Below are 21705 nucleotides of genomic sequence, written 5' to 3'. Positions count from 1 at the left end.
AGTAGGAGCCTAGCTATGGGTACACAAAGGCATACAGTGTGGGATAATGGACATTGGAGACTCAGAATGGGGAAGGATGGGAGGGATGTGAGGGATGAAAAACTACTTTTTGGGTACAATATACACTACTCCAGTGGCAGGTGCATTAAAATCCTAGACTTCACTACTATATACACATTTTAAAACATTATTGTATAAAATATATAGAATTTTTATTTGTCAATTTAAATAGTTGAAACAATTCAGGGTTTACATTTTTGGCAGTAATATCACAGAGGTGATGTTTTCTGCTCAGTGCATTGTATTTGGAGGCACATATCTGCATGTCCCATTACTGGTGATGTTAACTTTTGATTATTTGGCTAATGTGATGTGTGCCAGGCTCTCTACTATGAAATCACTCTTTTTCCCTTTGTAATTAATAATAATAATTGTATTAAAATGTTGTAATAAAAATAATTGTTTTTTGGGGGAGGGTGGGAAATACTGTGAGACACTGTAAAAACTTTGCAGCACTAGTCATCCATTGATGATTCTTGCCTGAATTAGTTATTTCTGTGATGACTGGGAAATACTGATTTTTAAATCCCAGTGTTCTTTCTTTATTAGGTGGCATTCTTTTGTAAGAAGTAGGTTCCCCTTTTCACTATTTATTAATTTATATTGTTATCAGCTCATGGGTTCTTACTTTATTCAATGGATTTGTTACTCTCAAATTGTGCCAAATGTGGCTGACGGGAACCCATTCAAGCTGGCTTTTGTGTCTTTTTGACATGTCCACATTGTTCTTTGAATACTACCTTGTCTTTAGCACAACAAAACGTTTTAGGCTCAGCTTGTAGTTTCTCACCCTGGGTCCTGGAACCAATTATTTCTCCAAAGAACCCTAATTCCTTTAAGTGGAGAAGGGCTTTAGACACCAAGGTTGGTAGTAGGTTAGTTTAATGTGTTTAACTATAAATGTTGAGACTGGGATACTAGAAACATTCATCGTTCTTTTCAAAGATCTGATAGTTATCCTAGTAGTTCTTAAATACTCATTCATCATAACACAGAAATGTAAGAATGAGCTATCAACTCTAAACACTTATTGTTTTGTGTTGTCTGATATAGACATGTCACTTGCTTGATTATGGGAAGTACTGGATGACTCAGTTAAATGGAGGCAGGAAAGTGAGGTCAGGAATATTCCTGCTGAATGGTGACTTGGGGCCAAGAAAAATATTAGTTCTGGATTTGAGTGTTCAGACTCTGCCAAGTATCAGTCACCATAAAGTTTCCATGATACCCTTTCATTTTTTAGGTATCACATGTACATATAGCTCAATCAATAATTTTCCTTTGGATGGGAGTAGTGTTGCTATTTAAATATGATTGATTTTTTTGTTATTTATGAGCTGTAGTTGTAATCAGTGAAGTGTCTTATTAATATTCTCCGAATATTTAAATGGTACATATAACTGGAAGGAATATTGAAGAGTTTATTAATAACCTTGAAGGTTGAAAAGGCACTTTATTTCAAGAAAAGGAAACTATTAAATAAGTTGGGACTAATATGTGTCAACTCTTTAGAATTCTGAAAAAAATCATAAAACTAAAAACTTCTGAAGCTCTATTTGAAATCTCTTCAAATTGGTAAGCACATAGTTTGATATTTAAGATTTCATACTATGTCAATAATTCATTTTAGGGAAACTTTAATAGCATCATGGAATTATTACTTGGAAGCATAAAGAGGAAGTCTGTTTAAATAATCTTTGGAAACATAAAGAGGAATTCCATTTAAACAAATAGAATCTATGGATATTCTTGGTTAAATTGGATTTACTTTACATTTTAAGTTAAAAGTTGAATTTGAAAGATTATGAGATTGACCACTCTTTAAATCTTTCTTCATTAAGTATATATAGCATGAATAATTTTTCTTTGATTTAACATTCTTTAATATGATTATTTGTTTTCTGCCTAAAGTCCAATTATAAAGTTTTTTTGACAAAAATTATGATCACAGGTAAAATGCACCAATGATTTTTCTTAAAAACATATTTTTAAGCCTCATTAAAAAAACTTTTCTATTGCATGTTTTAATGCTATATAATTGGCCAAGAATCAAATTAATGTTTTGAAATGTATATTGGTTTATTTTAGGTCAATTTCTACAAAATAAATTTTCAAAGATGAAATTCACTGAAGATGTCTATAGATGTAGATTAAAGCTTCTTGTTTTGATTAAGATTTTAGCTAAGGTAAATATGTTAGCTGTAGTTTTTCAATTCAAATAATATTCAGGAAAAAGTATATACTTAGCATGATTTAATTTGCTGGTAATTATCTTAAAATTTTAGCTTTAGAAAAATTAACTTATTAAATATGTGAACTAGGAAAGGCATTATTTTCATTTAGGGAACTGTTATAATGTTATTGCAGTTTTTACATGAAGATAATATCTAGTATAATGTTATCTAGTATAGTGTCATTGAGGACTGTATTATTTGTAATATATACAGTATATTGTAGTTTGTTTAATAGTTTTCTTATCAGGGTCATATGAATTATGAAAATTCAGTCCACTGGCAAACAGATCTGATGTCTTTAAACTAAATGGTTTTGTCATTTAATTAGCATTTGTATCTGATATTCAGATTCCTAATTTTGTTCTTTTATTTTCCATAAAATATGTGACCATACGCAATAATAGGGTAAGAAGATTGTTTTACTTTAATGTGCATTGAGTTTCTGGATATATGTGAAAATATTTGTAGTACTTAAAATATTTGGGGTTACCATAATATGCTTAAGAGAACTTTTGTCAATCACACTAAAAAGCTTTAGGTGATAAACAACTAATTGGTTTGAGAATTTCAAGACAATATATTGAACTCCCCTTCCCCAAAGAAATTTTGACTATTATAAAACTGTTCTGTATGGTTTTGCTCCTAATAACTTACAGTTAGGTTTTTCTGTGTGAATCTCATTATGTATTTTGTCCTTCCTGACACCTGCCCTATGTTTATTTCCCCTCTATTACCTACTTTCGATGGTGGTACCACCACGTGCTGTTTCCCCCAAGCTAAAATCGTGGAATCATTTTTAACTTCCATTTTCCATCACCTACCATATCTAATCAGTCACAAGTCCTAAAAGTCAAAACAAGCAATGCTAACATCGATCCTCTATTCTCCATTTCCTTTCATGTTTTATTCATTCAGCAATGTTTATTGAGTGCCCATTATATGCCAGCTGCTTGCTGATGAGTACAGCAGGGAACAAAATGACAGTCTCATCCTCTGCTACTTATATCATAGCAGAGGAGATACACAATAAAAAAGTAAATAGTAAGACAATTACAAATTGTTATAATTCCTGTGTAGAAACTAAAGCGTGAAGATATGAATCAAGCAGGGGTCAGGGTGGGGGCAGGACACTACTTTGGCGAGGGCAGTTAGGATAGAGCTGATTTTGAACTAGCCATTCAGGGATTCTAGGCCTAGAGGATGATAAATACAAAGGCCTGATGCCAGAAAGGATTTCACAAATTTCAAGAACAGAAAGGAGTTTAGTGCTGATGGAAGGCATTCATTAAGAGAAACTGAGCTGGTAATGTGGGAGAGGCAGGCAGGAGGTTACTTACAGAATTCTACTGTTTTTCAGAAAGGAGTTTGAATTTTATTCTAAGAACAATGAGAGTGTTATAATTTCATTTATGTTTTCAAAATATCACTTTGGAGAGAATGGTAGAAAAAGGGAGATCAATTAGTAGGCCATTATGGTAGTCCCAGGTAGAGACATGATGATAACTTGTAGGGTAGTATTAGTGGTAATGGAGGAAGATGAACAAATTTCAGGTATATTTTGGAAGTAGAACAAATGATGCTTACTGATGTGTTGAACGTAGGGAGCAAGTTTCATTTTAAAATGTCCTTGATGAAGTGGTAAAAGAGTATTATTCTTATCAAATGTCAGCTTTTGAGTATATGTCTTTTAATACGATATGTGAAATGGGAAGTGCGCTTAAAGTTCTACTGCAGCAAATCAAAGTTGTCTCAAGGAAAAGCATTTGTGCAGTTGTTTGAAGAGCAAGGTGAGTAGCTACTGTTTTCATGGAACACCATGTTTACTTGAAAGCAAGACAATATTCAGACAGGCATTTCATAGATATTTTTAGGAAAACAAACTGCCTGTCCTTTAAAGGAAAACAACTGACATTATTTGTTGTTAATGATATCTGAACTTTTAAAGTGAAAATTAGAGTTATGGAAAACCTGTATTCATCAGTATGACTCGGACATCTTCTTGGTATTTAAAGATTTTTTGGATGAGATTAGTGGTGATCGTGACTAATGTGATTTTTTAAATGGTATAATGAAATAGCCAACATTTAGAAGATCTGAATAACTCAGTAGACTAAAAATTTTCAGATGACCAATGTAAAAAATCTTATATAATAAAGATCTATGCAAAGGGCAAGATAGACTATTGGATTTTAAGAGTATGAAGGTTCATAGAAATAATTTGAGTGTGCACACTGCAGTTTGGGAACCTACCACCTGACAAATTTGGTATAGTATGAAAGAAGAATATCTACAGTGATATAAAATGGTTATTAAAATACTTCTGTTTTTTTCACCTATACATTTGTGGAAGGACAGATTTTTTAATATATATCCATGCGCCACATAATGATGCTTTATGGACTGCATATAAAACTTACGGTTTCTTAAGATTATAATGAAGATGAAAAATTCCTATTGCCTAGTGATATCATAGGTGTTGTAATGTTTGTAGTGCAGTGCATTACCTTTTCCATGTTCAGATACACAAATACCACTGTGTTTCAGTTGTCTATGGTATTCAGTATAATAACATGCTATACAGGTTTGTAGCCTAAGAGCAATAGGTTATACCATATAGTCTAGCTGTGTAGTAGGCTATACCATCTAGGTTTGTGGAAGTACACTCCATGATGTTCATATAGTGACAAAATCAACTAAGAATATATTTCTTAGCACATGTCCTCTTCATTGAGCAACATATGTTTGTACTTCAACCAAAACAATGTGTCTCAACAGATTGAATGCAGAAACTTTTTCTATGAGGATAGACATTAAGTTTGCAAAATGTAAGACCCTTCTTCCCTTCTAACTAACTTTTGGAAAATGTAGCTATTTATTTTATATATATATATGGGCTTATGCTATTGGTAAATAAATTAGTATGTATTTTTTAAATTTCTGAGTTTTAATTCCCAATATGGAGAATATAGATGGATTTAACCCACATAAACAAAAGGTCTTTAGAGACCTCAGGTAAAGAAATGTGGAGACCTAAAAGTTTGAGAATTGTGAGGCTGGGTCAATTGAGTAGATGGTGATGCATGTAGAAATAAAAAAAAAGATTGGAGGAAAAGCAAGTTTTGTAGTACATGAGAGGTGGAATCCTTTATTCCGGTGGAAACACCGAGTGGACAGTTAGATATAGGTATTTGTAGTTCAGAGCTCAGGATAGATACCTGCAGTGAAAATACAAATTTCAGAGTAACCATATAACAGTAGTATTCCAAGGCCATGATCCTGGCCAGTCATGATGGCTCACTCCTGAAATCCCAGCACTTTGGGAGGCTGAGGTGGGAGGATCACTTGAGCCCAGGAGTTCTAGACTAGCCTGGGCCACATAGTGTGACCCCATCTCTACAAAAAATAAAAAATAAAAAATAAAAAAAAAATTTAAAGGACATTATTCTGGACGACTTGAGAAGTGTGTAGGTTAAAAAAAAAAAAAAAAAGATTCAAGTCTTGGAGGACTCCAGCATGTATAAGTTAAATAGAAAAGGGAACTTAGAATAGCTAGGAGAGAAACCAGGAGGACGCGAAGAACAGAACATTCAGGAAAGTGGGTTAGTTGTGTTGACAGCTGGTGGAGGATGATTAAGAGGTACCTCATGATGACTCTTGTCATCTCTTGTCTGTATTGGTGCAGTAGCCTGTTAACTGGCTTTCTTGCTTGTGGTTGTGCCCATCTGTCCTATTGCTAGAAAGATTGTCTTTCAAAGATAGTGAACTTCCCTCTCTTTCAGCTGCTTAAAACCTAACAATATCTCTCTCATTTCAAATGGATATCATAATTTTTTTTCCATAAACTGACACTTGTGTATTTTTAGATTAATCTTTTGCTACTAATTCCCCACCCACTGTCTCCCACAACTCACCAACTTTAATTTGAAATTACTTTTAAAGTGGTGTGTACTATACTTTTTACTGTTTTGATGTGTTCTTTCCTCTTCTCAGAATTCCTCTCTTCCCTAGCTCATCTTTTCCTATTCATTATTTAAAACCCAATTCAGGCAGCACCTTCTTTGGGGAGTGTTTGTTTGTTTGAAGATTGGTTGCCAGATTTGTTGAATGTGATGATAGTTTTTTGGTCATTGATTTTATACTTAATTTGTAGCAATAATTACTTGATTTTTCTTGACATGCATGTATTCATTCATTCATTAAATAAATATTCCTTCCGCCACCTATTTTTTACCAGGTATTGGTGTAAGCACTGGTGATACAGCTGTGGATGACACAAATGTGTCCCTGAAACATAGAACTTACAATCTGGAAGATTGAATGCATATTAAAATATGTTATTTGTTAAAGTATATTTTTCTTTCCATTTATGAAAGGATTAGTGGTACAAGAAAAACTATTTGGTCTTCTGAGGACATAAGTAATGGTGTTAAATCAGTATGTAAACATTGACATATTCTATAATAACATTAAGAACCCACTGAAGGCTGGGTGTGGGGGCTCACCCCTGTAATCCCCGCACTTTGGGAGGCCAAGGCGGGTGGATCACCTGAGGTCAGGAGTTCCAGACCAGCCTGACCGACATGGTAAAATCCTATCTCTACTAAAAATACAAAATTTAGCTGGGTGTGGTGGCACACGCCTGTAATCCTAGCTACTTAAGAGGTTGAGGCAGGAGAATCCCTTGAACCCAGGAGGCAGAGGTTTCAGTGAGCTGCGATCACACCACTGCACTCCAGCCTGGGCGGCAGAGCGAGATTGCGTCACATGGAATTATGTTGGATGTATTATGCAAATAATTTTTATTCATTGTACTTACTGTAATAGGTATATGTTTTCATCCACAGTTCCTGCATCATAACTCCCATAACGCTGTTACAGCCTTTTGTTCTAATATTGGGGTGCCTCAGGGCTCAGAAGCAGGCCTCAGAAAACAATCTCTCTCTCTGACCTTCTCCTGCCCTCTCACCTGCTTCTTTCTCTCCCGAAGGCAGGGGTCTTCCCCCACCTTTCTGTCTTGGAGACGGCCATAAAGAAATTCTCTGACCTGCTCTGTCTGATTGTAGGTCTTAACACCTTCATTTCAGAAGCGGTTCTGTCCCATACTCTGGAGGAGGAATGCTGCACAAAGAGGCCAAAAGAAGCTGAACAGACAGGCCTCGCTGGGTTTCCCCACTCAGTCTGTTAGTATTTGATCATATCTTTTTTGTCCAGTCACATTTCTGTATGGTTGTCAATCATGCCTAGCCAATGAAATTTCTACAAAAGGCCCAAGCAGCTGGATTCAGGGTGCTTCCGGATAGCTGAACGCATTGGAGGTTCCTGGAGCGTGTTGTGTCTGCAAAGGGCATGGAAGCTCTGCACCCCTTCCCCCATACTTGCCCCATACATCTCTCCATCCGTATGCTTTGTAATATTCTTTATAATAGACTGGTAAACGTATTTCCTTTCCGGAGGTCTGTGAGCCGCTCTAGCAAATAAACCCAAAGAGGGAGTCATGGGAACCCCAGCTTGAAGTGGGTTGGTCAGAAGTTCCAGAACTGATGGAAAGGGGGTGGTGGTCTTGTGGGACTGAGCCCTTAGCTTGTGGGATCTGGTGCTATCTCCAGGAAGATAGTGTTGGAATTGAATTGGAAGAAACCCAGCTAATGTCCACTGCAGAACTGATTATTTGCTTGATGTGTGGAGAGAAACCTCTACACATTTGGTCACAGAAGTCTTATTGTGATTGTTGTGGTGTGAGAGGAGGGGAAAAACACAGTTTGTGGGTTTTTTTTTCACTCTTTTTAAGTTTAAATTCAATATGAGAAATTTATTGAAAATTTTATTTCTGTGCAGAGGCTCCTTGACCTTCTTTATGGGATACCGTAGAAGTGAGTTCTTTATGTAGACTTCTAGAGTAAAACACTTTAAGTTTCTTTGAGTTTTGTATTTCTTTTTTCATGATTTTATTTACTTAGATATTGTCACTTATCAGTAGCTCTAGCAAACCCACTTTATTATAACCTAGCACAGAATTTCTCAAAATGTCTTCTTTGGATCAGTCAGATTGTGGGATATTTTAAAATGTTACACAAAGAAAACAAAGAAGAAAGTTAAAAAACTTTTACTAATTGCAGGCTGCTTGGATCCTTTGCTGTGCTATTCACTATAACTCTTCAAGAGAGATTCATATAAAAAATAGTATTTCATAGGGGTCTTTGACCAAGAAACTCTTTTCTTTTTTTTCATGGAATATCTTGTGAAACTGTCTGTGGGACACTAGGTATGGAATTTTAATATTGGATTTCATGCTAAAAGGTATTTGGATTCACTTCTAGAATTATCCTTCATCCTCCTCCCCTCCTTGAATCCCATAAACATGATTATTTATCATGACCAAGTGGGGTTCATCCCAGAAATGAATACTGGTTTAATATTCAAAATTGAATCAACATAATTCAACATTTTAACAGATTAAAAAAGAAAAAACATGTAATTATTTCCATAGACACAAAATTTTTTATAAAAATCTAACATCTATTCTTTGTAAAAACTTCCAGCAAACAATAGAAGGGAATTATCAACCTGATAAATCAGGGCATCTATAGAAAATATATAGCTAACATAATACTTACTGGTGACAGATTTAATGCTTTTTTCCTAAGATTAAGAGCAAGGAAAGGATGTCTGCTCTCTACTTATATTCATTGTACTGGATGTTCTATCTATTGTAGTAAGGCAAAAAACTACAGAAAAGCTACTTGGACTAATATGCAAGTTTAGGAATTTTGCAAGATACAGGGGCAATATGCAAAAATGTTTTATTCCTATATGTTAATAACAATCAGAAAATTGAATTTAAAAACTCCACCATTTATAGTAGCATCAAAAAATCTGAAAAGAGATGTGAAAGACCAGTATAATGAAACTGGAAGCCATTATTGAAAGAAACTTAAAATAAATGAGATATTCTCTGTTCATGGGTTTTAAGACCCCATATTATTAACATGTCAGTTCTCCCCAAATTGATCTTTAAGGTTGACGTAATCCCAATCAAAATCTGAGCAGTTTTTTAGAAAATCGAAACAAGCAGATTGATTTTACAATTCGTATTAAAATCAGACATGTAATTAAGTAGATATCAAGACTTTATAATAAGCTATAGTAATTAATACTGTAGTTTTATATAGAGTAGTAATAGTACGTGTAGTACGTACACTATAGGGCAGTACTACACTGTATAGTGTAGTATTAGTGTTAGTGCAGATAGATAGACCAGTGGAAGAGCAAAGAAAGTGCAAATACATATATGTGTGTGTATATACGTGGGTGTATATATATATAAAAACACATGATCATTTGGTATATGACAAAGATGACATAGCAGCAGTGCAATGTGGTAAAGGATAATCTTTTCAATGTATCATTTGAGGTCAGTTGGATATCCGTAAAGAAAAACAAAGATTGACTTTGACTTATATCATAAAAAAACTTAATTCCAGATGGTTTGTAGATGTAAATATTGAAGGTTAAAAAAATAAACCTTACATTAGAAAATAATATGAGAACTTAGAGTAGAAAAATAATTCATAAATGGTACACAAAGCATTAATCATAAAGAAAAAGATTAATTACTTAGACCACATTAAAATTATGAATTTCTTTTTTTTTTTTTTTTTTTTGAGACGGAGTCTAGCTCTGTAGCCCAGGCTGGAGTGCAGTGGTGCCATCTTGGCTCACTGCAAGCTCCCCCTCCCAAATTCACACCATTCTCCTGCCTCTGCCTCCCGAGTAGCTGGGACTACAGGCGCCCACCACCACGCCTGGCTAAGTTGTTTGTATTTTTAGTAGAGACGGGGTTTCACTGTGTTAGACAGGATGATCTTGATCTCCTGACATCCTGATCCACCCGCCTCAGCTCCACAAAATGCTGGGATTACAGACGTGAGCCACTGCGCCCAGCCATGAATTTCTATTCATTAGTTCATGGAAAGACACCATTGGAAAGGTTTTAAAAAGACAAGTCACAGGGTAGAAGAATAAATTTGTAATACAAATGAACCATGCCCAGAATATTTGTATTGGTTTTTAAAGAGTATGATGAAGTGAAGATGTGTTTTAGTTGTTCCATCAGTTAATCCCATTTAAAAGGGACCGTAGTTTTTTGAGTCTCAGATTTTGGTCATAAAGTAACATTTATAAAGAACCTAGAAACACGTGGTATTGAGTAGAATCCGTGTAAATGTAGTTCCTGGAGTGTAAGGGCTGTACATGATTAATATTTCAATTTTTGAGTCTTGTGCAATACCTGGCATGTCATTACCTTCAGCCTGGTTTACTGAATTAATGGATGAATGCTTTATAAGTACAAAGTATGCATAAGAGAGGAGACACTCATATGAGGACTGGCCTTTGAAGTTTAAATTTAAAAAATCACAGTAAGCAGTTGGATAAAAGAATAAAAGTACTAACATTTTTAGGATAAGGTGCATTTTAGGGATGTAAAACATTGAACTTTATAGGGAGCGTACTCTGATACTTATCTTCTAATAGTGGCTGGGTAGAAGAAAGTATCTTTGATTTAAAAGGCGGAATGGAGAAGAAAGAATTTCATCTCAGGAAACAGGATTTTCTAAGCAAAGAATGCTTTTGGAGAAGTGGAAATGGTTGAGACTGAATATTTGTGGGAGCAAACTGGGGCTTGGATTTAGCAAATGGCAGAAGAGTGTAGTGTATCTCAGTGAATTTTTGAAGCATCAGGTAAATCTCTAGCATTTGAATGCATGTGTTAGGTGTATGATAAATGATGTGAATTGGTAATGATTACATTATTTAAATTTCAACTTTACATTTTTGCAGAGTTCTAAAGTTCCTGTTGCTTCAGACAATGGATGAGCAATCACAAGGAATGCAAGGGCCGCCCATTCCTCAGTTCCAACCACAGGTAATTTATCCTAATTAAGGTGTGCAGAAGTATATATAATCTATGTTAAATATGTGTAAGCAAGTAGTACATTTACAGTTGCTTTAGGAAATAAAGTAGCACAAAAGTACTAATTTTGAATTTCCAAGTTTTAATCAGCATTTTTTTTTTTTGCTTTGTTTTTCAGTTTTGTTTATGGCTTTTAGGTATAATTGTTTTAGGTGTAATTAGTACACTTTTTAGATATAATTATTTAGGTGTAATATATTACTTATTTTTAATTGATACAGTACAATTGCACATATTTTTGGGGTGCAGTTTGCCATTTCAATAGAAATATTTATTTTAAAATATTGTTTGATAATGCTTAGTTCCCGTTTACAAACATGAAAACAAAAAGGCAGCTTTAGCTTTTAACTTTATTTGAATGACCTGTAAGCTCTGAACATTAGTATTAGGTTTAGGGAAGGAAGAGAAAAAAAAAAAAAAAGATGAGACTGCGCCTAAGTTTGGGAGTGCCAGTACATTTTGTACCTGCCCCTGCTTTAGTGGGCTGATCTTGCCTTGCCTACAGCTGCCTTCCATGATGGTTACTTTTCTCTCCCTCTCACTTGTAGTGTATTTCTCCTGTGATATATTTGCTTGTTTCTTGTATTTAATAACATAAAATGAGGTGAAAAAATATTTTAGTAAAAAATGTACACATATTCATTATTTAGCATCCTGCATTCAGTGTGAATGCTTGTCATAAAGCTAATGTGTAATGACATGTTTAAAATACATGTTTAAAATAACAGTCACCACCCCATGTCAGGGAGATACCTCATTTTTATTGCTGTTGTTCCTGAAGACTATATTTCTCAGCTTGGTGTTTGAGGCATTCTACAATATGTCTCACATATACTCTGCTAGCCTTGTCCCAGTTTTGTTTGGATAGTATTTCTGAAAACATTTGGGCAACTCTCACAAGAATTCTATAGTCAAATAGGTTTAGGAGACTTGGGGAAAACAGCAAGTTTGTGGCAGTACTTCCTCAGAGCCTTTCCTACACTAGTGTGCATTGTGAATGAATTTTAGAGTGGTACAGGCTTTAGTGTTTTCCAAACTTAATTTGTCTATGGAATCTTTTTTTTATTTTTAGTACATCTGTTGACTTCTCGCAGAAGCACTGTTCAGAGAATAACCATCCATTAAAAAACGATCTTTTCTGCTTCTGTGACTTTGTTCATTTTGTACCCTCCATCTTCCCCTCCAATTTTCTAAATCCTGCCCGTCCTTTAAGAACCATCAACAAAGCCGTCTCTACCATAAAGCTTTGTCTGATCCTCTGAAAGCAGTATCTTTCCTTGGAAAAGTGGTGGTATCTTCTTTGCATCCCTCTTCTGGTATTTCTGATACTTTGGTGTCATTTTTATATGGGCATTTTTCTTATCTCTCTTACTAGATTAAAATCTCCTTGAGGTAAAGGACTGTGTCTTACTTACCTTGGATGCCCTGTGGTACTTCAGTTTCTCACATGTAGCAGGGGCTCCATAAGAATATGTAATTGAAACCAACCAGGGACTCAATGAAATGAGTCCTTTACTTAATTGCACTATTACATTGCTTTTCTTTGTTATACCTGTCTGAATTCTCTATATTGAGTAAAAAGACCCCTTAGCTTAAAGTAAGGCCAATATTTTAATTTCAAGAAGATTTTTTTTTAAGTCCCCATATATATTTATGTTATGGTCATAAATTATATTATCAAGATTATAATAAACATATCTATTAAATATAGGCCTCTTAGGACTCATTTTACACACATATGCAAACATTATTGTTTCATATTATATTATTTCCAGCAAAGACAATAAAATAACACCTCTAAAAATTAGGTAGTTCATGTTTTGAGATTTTGAGATTCACAGTTTTTAACAACCTTCTGTTTCAAAGAGGAAAAAAATAAGCACTTTCATTTTTGCCTCCTACTGACTCACCAACCAGGAAAGGTCGGAGTGGCAGTAGGAGGGAAAAATAAAAGTGATTGTTTTCCTGTGAGACACTGGGCTGCCCCACAGTATAAATTTCAAAATTATAGAAGCGGTTCTGCATTTCTTTTCACACTGTTCCTTTCGTTTATGCCTCCTGCTGCTGCTCCTGTGTGGGTGGACCTCTTTCCCTGTTGGAAACAGGCAAGTGTCATCCAAGGTTCTAGCTGCCTTGTGGCAGGTGGGGGAAGGGAGATAGATTTCTTTTTCCTCCTCTCTGCATTCACACTGATGGTGTGAGACAGTGAAAGAAAGATTACCTGACAAGAGCTTATAGGCATTATTGCTTATTAAGTCTTTGAAAACCGTTACTGCTCTCAGTAGCATTATTTTAGAAGACTGGGAAAGGACAGCCTCTGCTCAGCTTTGACAACCTTTTTTTGTTTTGTTCCACACCACTGACCTGAGTAATGGGGGTGATATGGCAACATCTGGTTAGCCCAGTGACTTCTTTCACTTTTGTAGTAGAAGTCTGGGCATAAACAGAAAACTAAGGAAGTCAGGTTTCTGAGTGTCAAATACCAATTTCCTGTTATAATTATAAGTGATATCTTGGCATATCCATTCTTTTTCTTGTTTCAAAGTGAATACTCTCACTCCATAATGCATAATATGTAGACTCATTTTTGGTACAGTATAAGTTCCTTTTGTTTTGTTTTAGAATGTAAGATTTATGTTTCTTTATTAATGTATTTTGAAATTTTTTCTGTCGGCTCCACTGTTTCCCACCCTCCTTTTTTTTCCTCCTTTCTTCCTTTCTTGATTCCTTCCACTAGCATCTAGAAGGTATTGAAAGGATATTTTGACAAGATTCTTGTTCTGTATATTTTCATTGCCTTTGGACTCTTGTTTGTGGAACAGTGGATTTAGCTTTTTTTAAAAAAAAAAAAATCAAATTGTATAAAAGGTGGTGACTGGGAAATAGTAAAATTTTTACTCTTTACTATAAGACTAATTTTAAACAATGGAAGTTTACAGTTAACATTTTGTGAGTATTTTGATTTATGGTTATTGGCTGAAGATGGCTATGGTAGAGTCACATTTTTTCCAAAAAGTTAATTATAAACCAATTATAATCAGAGGACAATTTTAAGAATTTTTATGAGTTATTAGAAGGAGGATTAATTTTCATTGTGATGTGATCAGAGGCCTAGGTTATGTTTTTTTTTTTAATTTGAAGATAGTGTAATACTTTGGCTACTTATGATAGAGAAAAGACATGTCACTCAGATCTGTGGGTAGAAAAACAGATATTCCTTATTCTTATAGTATGGAAAGTATGAAAATCTTATCTTGGAGTCTTACAACTTAACCAGTAAGGTAGACTGACCATTCCTTTAAGCTTCATGGAAGTTCAGACTGTAATCCATTTACTATTTTGCATCTCTGTGAAGTGAATGTGGAGGGATGAAATAAAGTTTACCTTGAGTAGCATGTTCAGGGTAGTAATCAGGGTTCATTGTAGGCCAGCCAGAAAGAAAGTATCCCACTCTATTGGGTATGAATTTTAGACTTGATAACTATTACCTTCTTTTTTCTCTAGTTTATCTTCTGGAGTTACGTTCTTTGTGAAATAAGTGTCATTTAACGTGTTTGTTTTGGTCAACTGATTTTGCCAATGTGTTTGTCATAGGCATTGAGCAGAGTGCTTCTATTTTTGGAAGTCTTTACAGAAATTTAGATGTTACATTCTCCTAGTAACAGTTTCCTTCACTGAATAACTTTATTGATGGTACAGAATGAACAATAGCTTTTTTGAGAGGACTCTTGCTGTAGGTTAAATTTATGGCCATGAAACTCAAGTAAAGCCTAATGCTGCTCAGCAATCATCCTTAACTCATCCACTCCCTACTTTCCTGGCTCCAAACTCTCCCACTTGATATCTTTTCTGTCTTCAAACCCATAATATGTCCTTTCCTCATCCTAGCTCTAAGCTGATGCCCTTGCTCCTATTTTACTGAAGAAACTGAAGCAGTCAGAAGAGAACCTCCACAGTCTCCTACCATAGTCATCCTCCTCCCAGAGTCTGTATTCACACCGTCTTCCTTTTCTGTTGTTACCAGATGAACTATCCACACTGCTCTCAAAGGCCAACCCTCCCATGTGCACCCCCTCTACTGGGTCTGTGCTACTGTGCTATTATTTCTCCCCTCTTAACAACAAAATGAAACAAAAGAAAACCCCTTAAACAGTCTAAGTTACTCTTCCTTCGAGTTGTTGACCTATTTCTCCGCTCCCCCCCCCCCCCCCCCGCCCCGATCTTTTTTTTTTTTTTTTTTTGAGACGGAGTCTCGCTCTGTCGCCCAGGCTGGAGTGCAGTGGCGCGATCTCGGCTCACTGCAAGCTCTGCCTCCCGGGTTCACGCCATTCTCCTGCCTCAGCCTCCCGAGCAGCTGGGACTACAGGCGCCCGCCACCGCGCCCGGCTAATTTTTTGCATTTTTAGTAGAGACTGGGTTTCACCGTGTTAGCCAGGATGGTCTCTATCTCCTGACCTTGTGATCTGCCCGCCTCAGCCTCCCAAAGTGCTGGGATTACAGGCGTGAGCCACCGCGCCCGGCCCTCCGCTCCCTTTTATAGCAAAGTTCCCAGAAAGGTTTTTATATAGTTCAGTCTCCCATTTCTCCTTTCTCTCTAAAATGTACTCTAGTTAAGCTGTCTACCCCATTGTGCCACCTAAGCTGCTCCTGTCAAGTCACAGTTACCTCTCCTGCTCCATCCAGTGCCAGTTTTCAGGCCTCATTTTACTTAGCAGCTGCATTTGATAGACTTGATTATGCTCTCTTCTTTGAAACCTCTTCTTCACTTGTCTTCCAGGAATCTTGTTGTTTTCTTGTCTTAATGGTCCTTCTATCCATTTCTTCTCACCTTCTGAGAAGGTGACACTTGAGTGCCCCAAGGCTCAGTTCCTTAGACCTCTTTTCTCTCTGTATCCCTTGCTTTGTGTTCTCTTCCCGTCTCATGATTCTATGCTGGTGACTCTTAAATTTGTATCTCAACCTTGACCTCTGTCCCGAATTCCAAACTCGTATATCCATTTGCCTACTTGGCATTAAATTTGCATGTTTCGATCCTAATGCGGCCCAAACTGAACTCGAAATATTTCCCTCCAGACTGACAACCCACCATCTTCTGTTTCTCAGTAGGAAGTCTGTCCTTCCAGTTGCTGAAGCAGAAACTCTGAGAGCCATTACTAACTTCCTCCTGTTTCTCTGATCTCATATTTAATGTTAGCATTCACCATAGGCCGAAGCTTTAAAATATATTTAGAATTTAAGCACTTCTTTTCTTCTCCACTGCTGCTACTCTGAAGTTACTTTAATCTTTCACCTATCTTATTGCAGTATCTTCCTAATTGATCTCTTTGTTTTCATCCTTGCTCCTTTCCCCTTTAATCTATTCCCAGCACAGCAATATTTCAGTAACATCTGTTTTAAGCCTTTCAGTAGTTTCCCATTGGCTTGCTCATTCGTCTTCTTCAAGTATATACTTTAATATCACCTTCTTGATCACTCAATGAAAATGGAACCTTCCCACTCACCCAATATGTCCACCCTGCCATATTTTTCTCCATAGAATGTATCACCTTATCACTTATTTTGTTCATTGTTTTTCTTCTCTTAAGTATAAGCTCTCTCCCTAGTCCCAGCGTGGTACACATAGTAGTCCCAGAATGGTACACATAGTACGCATTCAATAAATATTTGTTGAGTGAACAACTTGGTTTCAAATCAACCTGTCCTCTTTCTTTATAAGCCCTGTTTTTAAAATGAGTATTAAAATATATAAATATCTTCAGAATTTGTCTTTCATTATACATATAACCGCTTTTTATTATTATATATTTGTTTATTGCCTTTTTAGTGTCTTTGTGCTATATCCCCCTCCAGTAATATTTGTGGAATAAATGAATAAATTATAACAACCACTTTTACTCTCTGTCTCTGTCTTTCAGTAAAAGGCTTTTTCTCTCCATATTTAACTTTATCAGGTATAGCTGGTCATGCTCATAGGGAAGTAGGGGAGATGGGAGTATCTTTGACATTAATTAATTATCTTGCTCATGATAACATAGAAGAGATAATCAGTATTTTTGGTTACATCATTTGGATGTAATAATTATGCCGGTAATATAACTAATGACAATTAAATGTTACAAATACCAGGGTCTTATAAATTTAATTAGATAACTGGTTATATTTGTCACTCATTTTTCTTACACAATAATAAAATTTCCTCCTTTGATAAAAGGCCAGTTTTAATGATTAATGGCATGTTGTCTAAACTGATGTAAGTCTCTGACACTTAGGAAACTTTAGGAATAGATTACATTTGACATAGTTAAAAAATTTTAGGGAGATAATTTTTCAAATAGGAAGAAGCACGAATAATTAGGTCTCGGTGGCACATATGGTGTTTTTTTAATTTGCCTTTTTTGGTTTCCAGTGAAGTCTGTAGAAAATATGACAGAAAGTCTGTAGAATACATGATAGAAAGGATATTCTGGTTTGTGCAGTTTGGAGGTGGGTAACACCTTTTTAAAGATAAAAGATAATAGCATGAGCTTTATTGCTAAATAAAATTTGAAAGTTATTTTAAAGTTTTGTTAGTTTTAAATTTTGGAGAAATGCAACAATATAATATAAAATAAAGGTAGTTTATTTAATTAAGTGGCACAGGAAAATCACCAGTAAGAGATGAATTTGCAGTAACAATGAAAACCTTATTAATGGTGTTAATTATTGTAATTAATACTGGCTTGTATATTAAATCATTGATAACAATACCTCGAGGAATTATCAGGACATAATTTTCTCTCTGGGGAAACTATTGAGTTCATGCTGTGACTCTTCTAATTTCCCCAGAGAGGATTATCATCATAATGTTATCCTGAATTATCTTATTGCTCAGTAAGTGTCCTTGCCTTCAAATTTAAAGCAAATTAAGAAATTAATTTAGTCCTGGGAAGTTATTGTTTAAGGAGTCTGCACCTGTGAAAATAAGAACCAGTGGTAAACGGAATGAATTTTATTTTCAAATGAAAAGTATCTGTGTGAAGGAGACTCAGTAAACACAGACCGATATGTAGAAGTTAATCCCAATTAGTTAATAGGATCTCTTGTGATTAGAGTGTATTCACATCAAAAAAAAGTTTGTTAATGAGAACCCAGAACAGTATACTGATTCTCTACTAGATTCTACTTAGAGTTTGTAGATAATTATAGTCATGCCCTATGTATTTTGGGCCTTTTACATTCATTTAGTTCTTTCAAATACATTAACGGAGTTAGTATTTATTCTCTACTTCATGGCGTTTCGATAAAAAGCTAAGGAAAAAAAAAAACCCTTTGGTCTCTACCTTTGAGAAACTCAGTGTCTGGAAGAGAAATGTGTATACATAGTTGACCCTGGAACAACAAGAGGGTAGTTTCTGTAGCTAAAAACCCATATATAACTTTCAACTCCCTAAAAACTTAACTATAAATAGCCTACTGTTGACTAGAAGCCTTATTGATAACAGAAACAGTCAATTAACACATGCTTTGTATGTTTTGTCTATTATATAATGTATTCTTACAATAAACTACAGAAAAGGAAATGTTAATAAGGAAATCATAAAGAAGAGAAATGATAGTTAATATTCATTAAGTGGAAAGTAGATCTTCATCTTCATCCTCATTATCTTTGCACTGGGTAGGCAGAGGAGAAGGACAAAGAGAACGGGTTTCTTGCTGTCTCAGGGAGGGGAGAAGTAGAAGAAAATCTACATATAAGTGGATCTGCACAGTTCGAACTTGTGTTGTTCAAGAGTCAGCTGTATAAACAAATAATTAAAAGTGTGTGTGATCCGGGACCCAACATGGTGCCTGAGTTTGTATGTGTCTTAATAGAGTTGAATGACTACTATCAATTGCTACAGAAACAGAGATAGAAGCCAATAAAGCTACCTGAGTGAGTTAAGATGATTCGTTAGAAGACATGATATGGAACTGAATCCCAAAGATGAGCTGTGGTTTGCTGGGTGTGAAAAAGGAAGTTATTCAGAAGGCATGGGAATAAGCAAGTGCAATGCCATGGGCATGAGGCCAGAGTTCACAGTGCACTTGGGAAATACATGGTGCAGCTGGTGGAGGGGACCATAGCGAGGTGCAAAAGCCTTCTGTCATAGATAAGGCATCATTATCCTCATTTGATAGTGGAAGAAACAAAGTGGGATTTTACTTCCATAAAAGTTGAAGGTCCTCTAAGTGACTCATCTCAAATCTAAAAGCCATTTTGTGCCGCTTAGAAAAAAAAACCCTGGGTCATTAAGGAACTTCGAGGAACTGGGACTCAGTTTACACTCCAAACTGAGAACGGCAAAACGTCAATTTAAGTGATTTTATTTGGTTTATATTTCATGCTGATCTGAATCTCAGTATTTTGCTGAGTTATTTTATTCCCAGTAACTTAAAACATATGGGACATGGAGCATCATTCAACAAAGAGAATATAGCTATTTCCTAAAAATAGTTCTTTACTTGACTGGGAACCCATTTGATGATACCATTTTTTATTTAAAGCCCCTAATATAATGCTACCTACAGTGGAATGTAACTCAGCAAAATGAAGTGTGGCATTGACAACAATATACTATAATCGTTACCGAAGTATATATGTATGTATATATTACCTGCCTGATGATCTCCTAAAGGAGACCTCCTCTTATACAAGCTTATTTTTATACAAATTGCAGTGTGGCAGAGAGACCCAAGGGTAGTTGGAGATGTGCAGCTATGCTCCTTCTCATGTCAGCTTTCCACATCTACACTGGGTGACAGGACATGGGAGCAGATGAGACAAGCTGTCACTCACCCACACTGCCCTTTGAAGAAAGGCCATGGGGGGAAAAAGGTGCCGCAAATGGGCTGTGAAGTTTACATACACTGCCCACTGTTAAACAGATTACGTCTAATGAAGTGTCTAATGCTCAGGCCATATCAACCTAATCCTTGGTGGCAGTTCATCCCTCAACTGCCAAAAAACACCGCCCTCTGGCCCTCTTTCGCCACTCTGGCGGCCAAGCACAGGGAGGTGCCCAGTCTTAATAAACCAAGACAGTGTGTGATCTGACATGCAAATGTAGGTCATTGCATATGTAAATGTGTGATTACAAACCTGCATGCCAAAACACATTAGTGAGACTTTGCTCTCAGCATGCGGTTGTCACACTGCCTTAGCAGTTCACGCTAATATTTGTCAAGTTATTGTGCAGACAGAAGATGGAATTCCCAGTCAAATTTAAAGTATCTGAATTGTTTGATAGTGTTCCTTCTAATGATGAAGCTGTATTTTGCTGTTGAGATTGACAAATCTTCATTAAGTGAAAGAATGATCTCTGTGTATGAGAGAAGGATTTATACTTCTTAGATGACACAGACTATTCTAGTGCGTCAGTATAAACAATTATTAGGCAATCATAGACAATTGAAAACATGTTTCCTTTAAAAAAAAAAAAAAACCTTTATTTAAAGTTAAAAACGTAATTTAAAAAAAAGCCAAATATCCATTGGATATATCTGAGAAGTGGTACTTTGTGAGTTTCTTTGTTACATATATATCATTTTGTCACATTGACACTTAATTGTAAATTCAATGGCTATGAAAAGAAATCCATTTGCAAATGAACATCATGGCAGGTTATCTCCCTTTATATGATAATTTTATTTTTGTTCTATGTTTCTTAGTGTGATATGCTTTTTCATCTTCATTTTTAACACATTTCTATTCCATTTTTGTCTTTATTTTTTATTTTTTTTAGTCAAAAGACTTAACACTGAAAATATCTGTGGATCATCATTTGGTTCCCGTAATATTGGGTCATATTAAAGGTGACTTTGCTTAATAACATGGCAGTGTGGCATAGGTTATACTTGGAAATCAACTAGACATTCACTTGGTTTGATGACATCTACATTATGGGATTGGTGAGAGAATTGAATTTGATGGCCTTTAAAGTCCTGATATACAGTGCCTGCTAAGTTGTGGGGACGAAAATGGGACCTTCTATCATTGTTGTAGTAATTATAACAATTATCTTATGGTTCTATATTTATGAAATGAATTTGAAATTTGAAACGTTTCTTGTACTCTTGTTGTTTTGCATATTTTAAAGGAAGCATGATCTTTTTCTTGACGGTATTTTGGACTTCTAGAAGAAGAAAACAATGTACAAAAACAAATTATTGCTTCTTTTTTTTTTTTTTTGAGACGGAGTCTCGCTCTGTCGCCCAGGCTGGAGTACAGTGGCGCGATCTTGGGTCACTGCAAGCTCCGCCTCCCGGGTTCCCGCCATTCTCCTGGCTCAGCCTCCGGAGTAGCTGGGACTACAGGCGCCCACAACCGCGCCCGGCTAATATTTTTTTTTGTATTTTTAGTAGAGACGGGGTTTCACCGTGGTCTCGATCTCCTGACCTTGTGATCCGCCCGCCTTGGCCTCC

The 21705-nt window shown here is 35.8% G+C and overlaps 1 protein-coding gene across 2 annotated transcripts in view; it reads left to right on the top strand.

The window, feature by feature from the left end:
• NEK7 (NIMA related kinase 7) overlaps window positions 1–21705 on the top strand; it is a 146149-nt gene that overhangs the window by 58735 nt on the left and 65709 nt on the right. For both annotated transcript variants that reach the window (XM_007989048.3, XM_007989046.3), the window contains exon 2: window positions 11133–11217. In XM_007989048.3, coding sequence (XP_007987239.1) covers window positions 11161–11217 — 57 coding nt within the window. In that variant the 5' untranslated portion in view covers window positions 11133–11160. The remainder of the gene's footprint in view (window positions 1–11132; window positions 11218–21705) is intronic.

Source organism: Chlorocebus sabaeus, chromosome 25 (genome assembly GCF_047675955.1).
Source record: "Chlorocebus sabaeus isolate Y175 chromosome 25, mChlSab1.0.hap1, whole genome shotgun sequence".
Taxonomy (NCBI): Eukaryota; Metazoa; Chordata; class Mammalia; order Primates; family Cercopithecidae; genus Chlorocebus; species Chlorocebus sabaeus.
The sequence above is the reverse complement of the archived record's forward strand: the minus strand, read 5'-3'. Positions and strand labels throughout refer to the sequence as shown.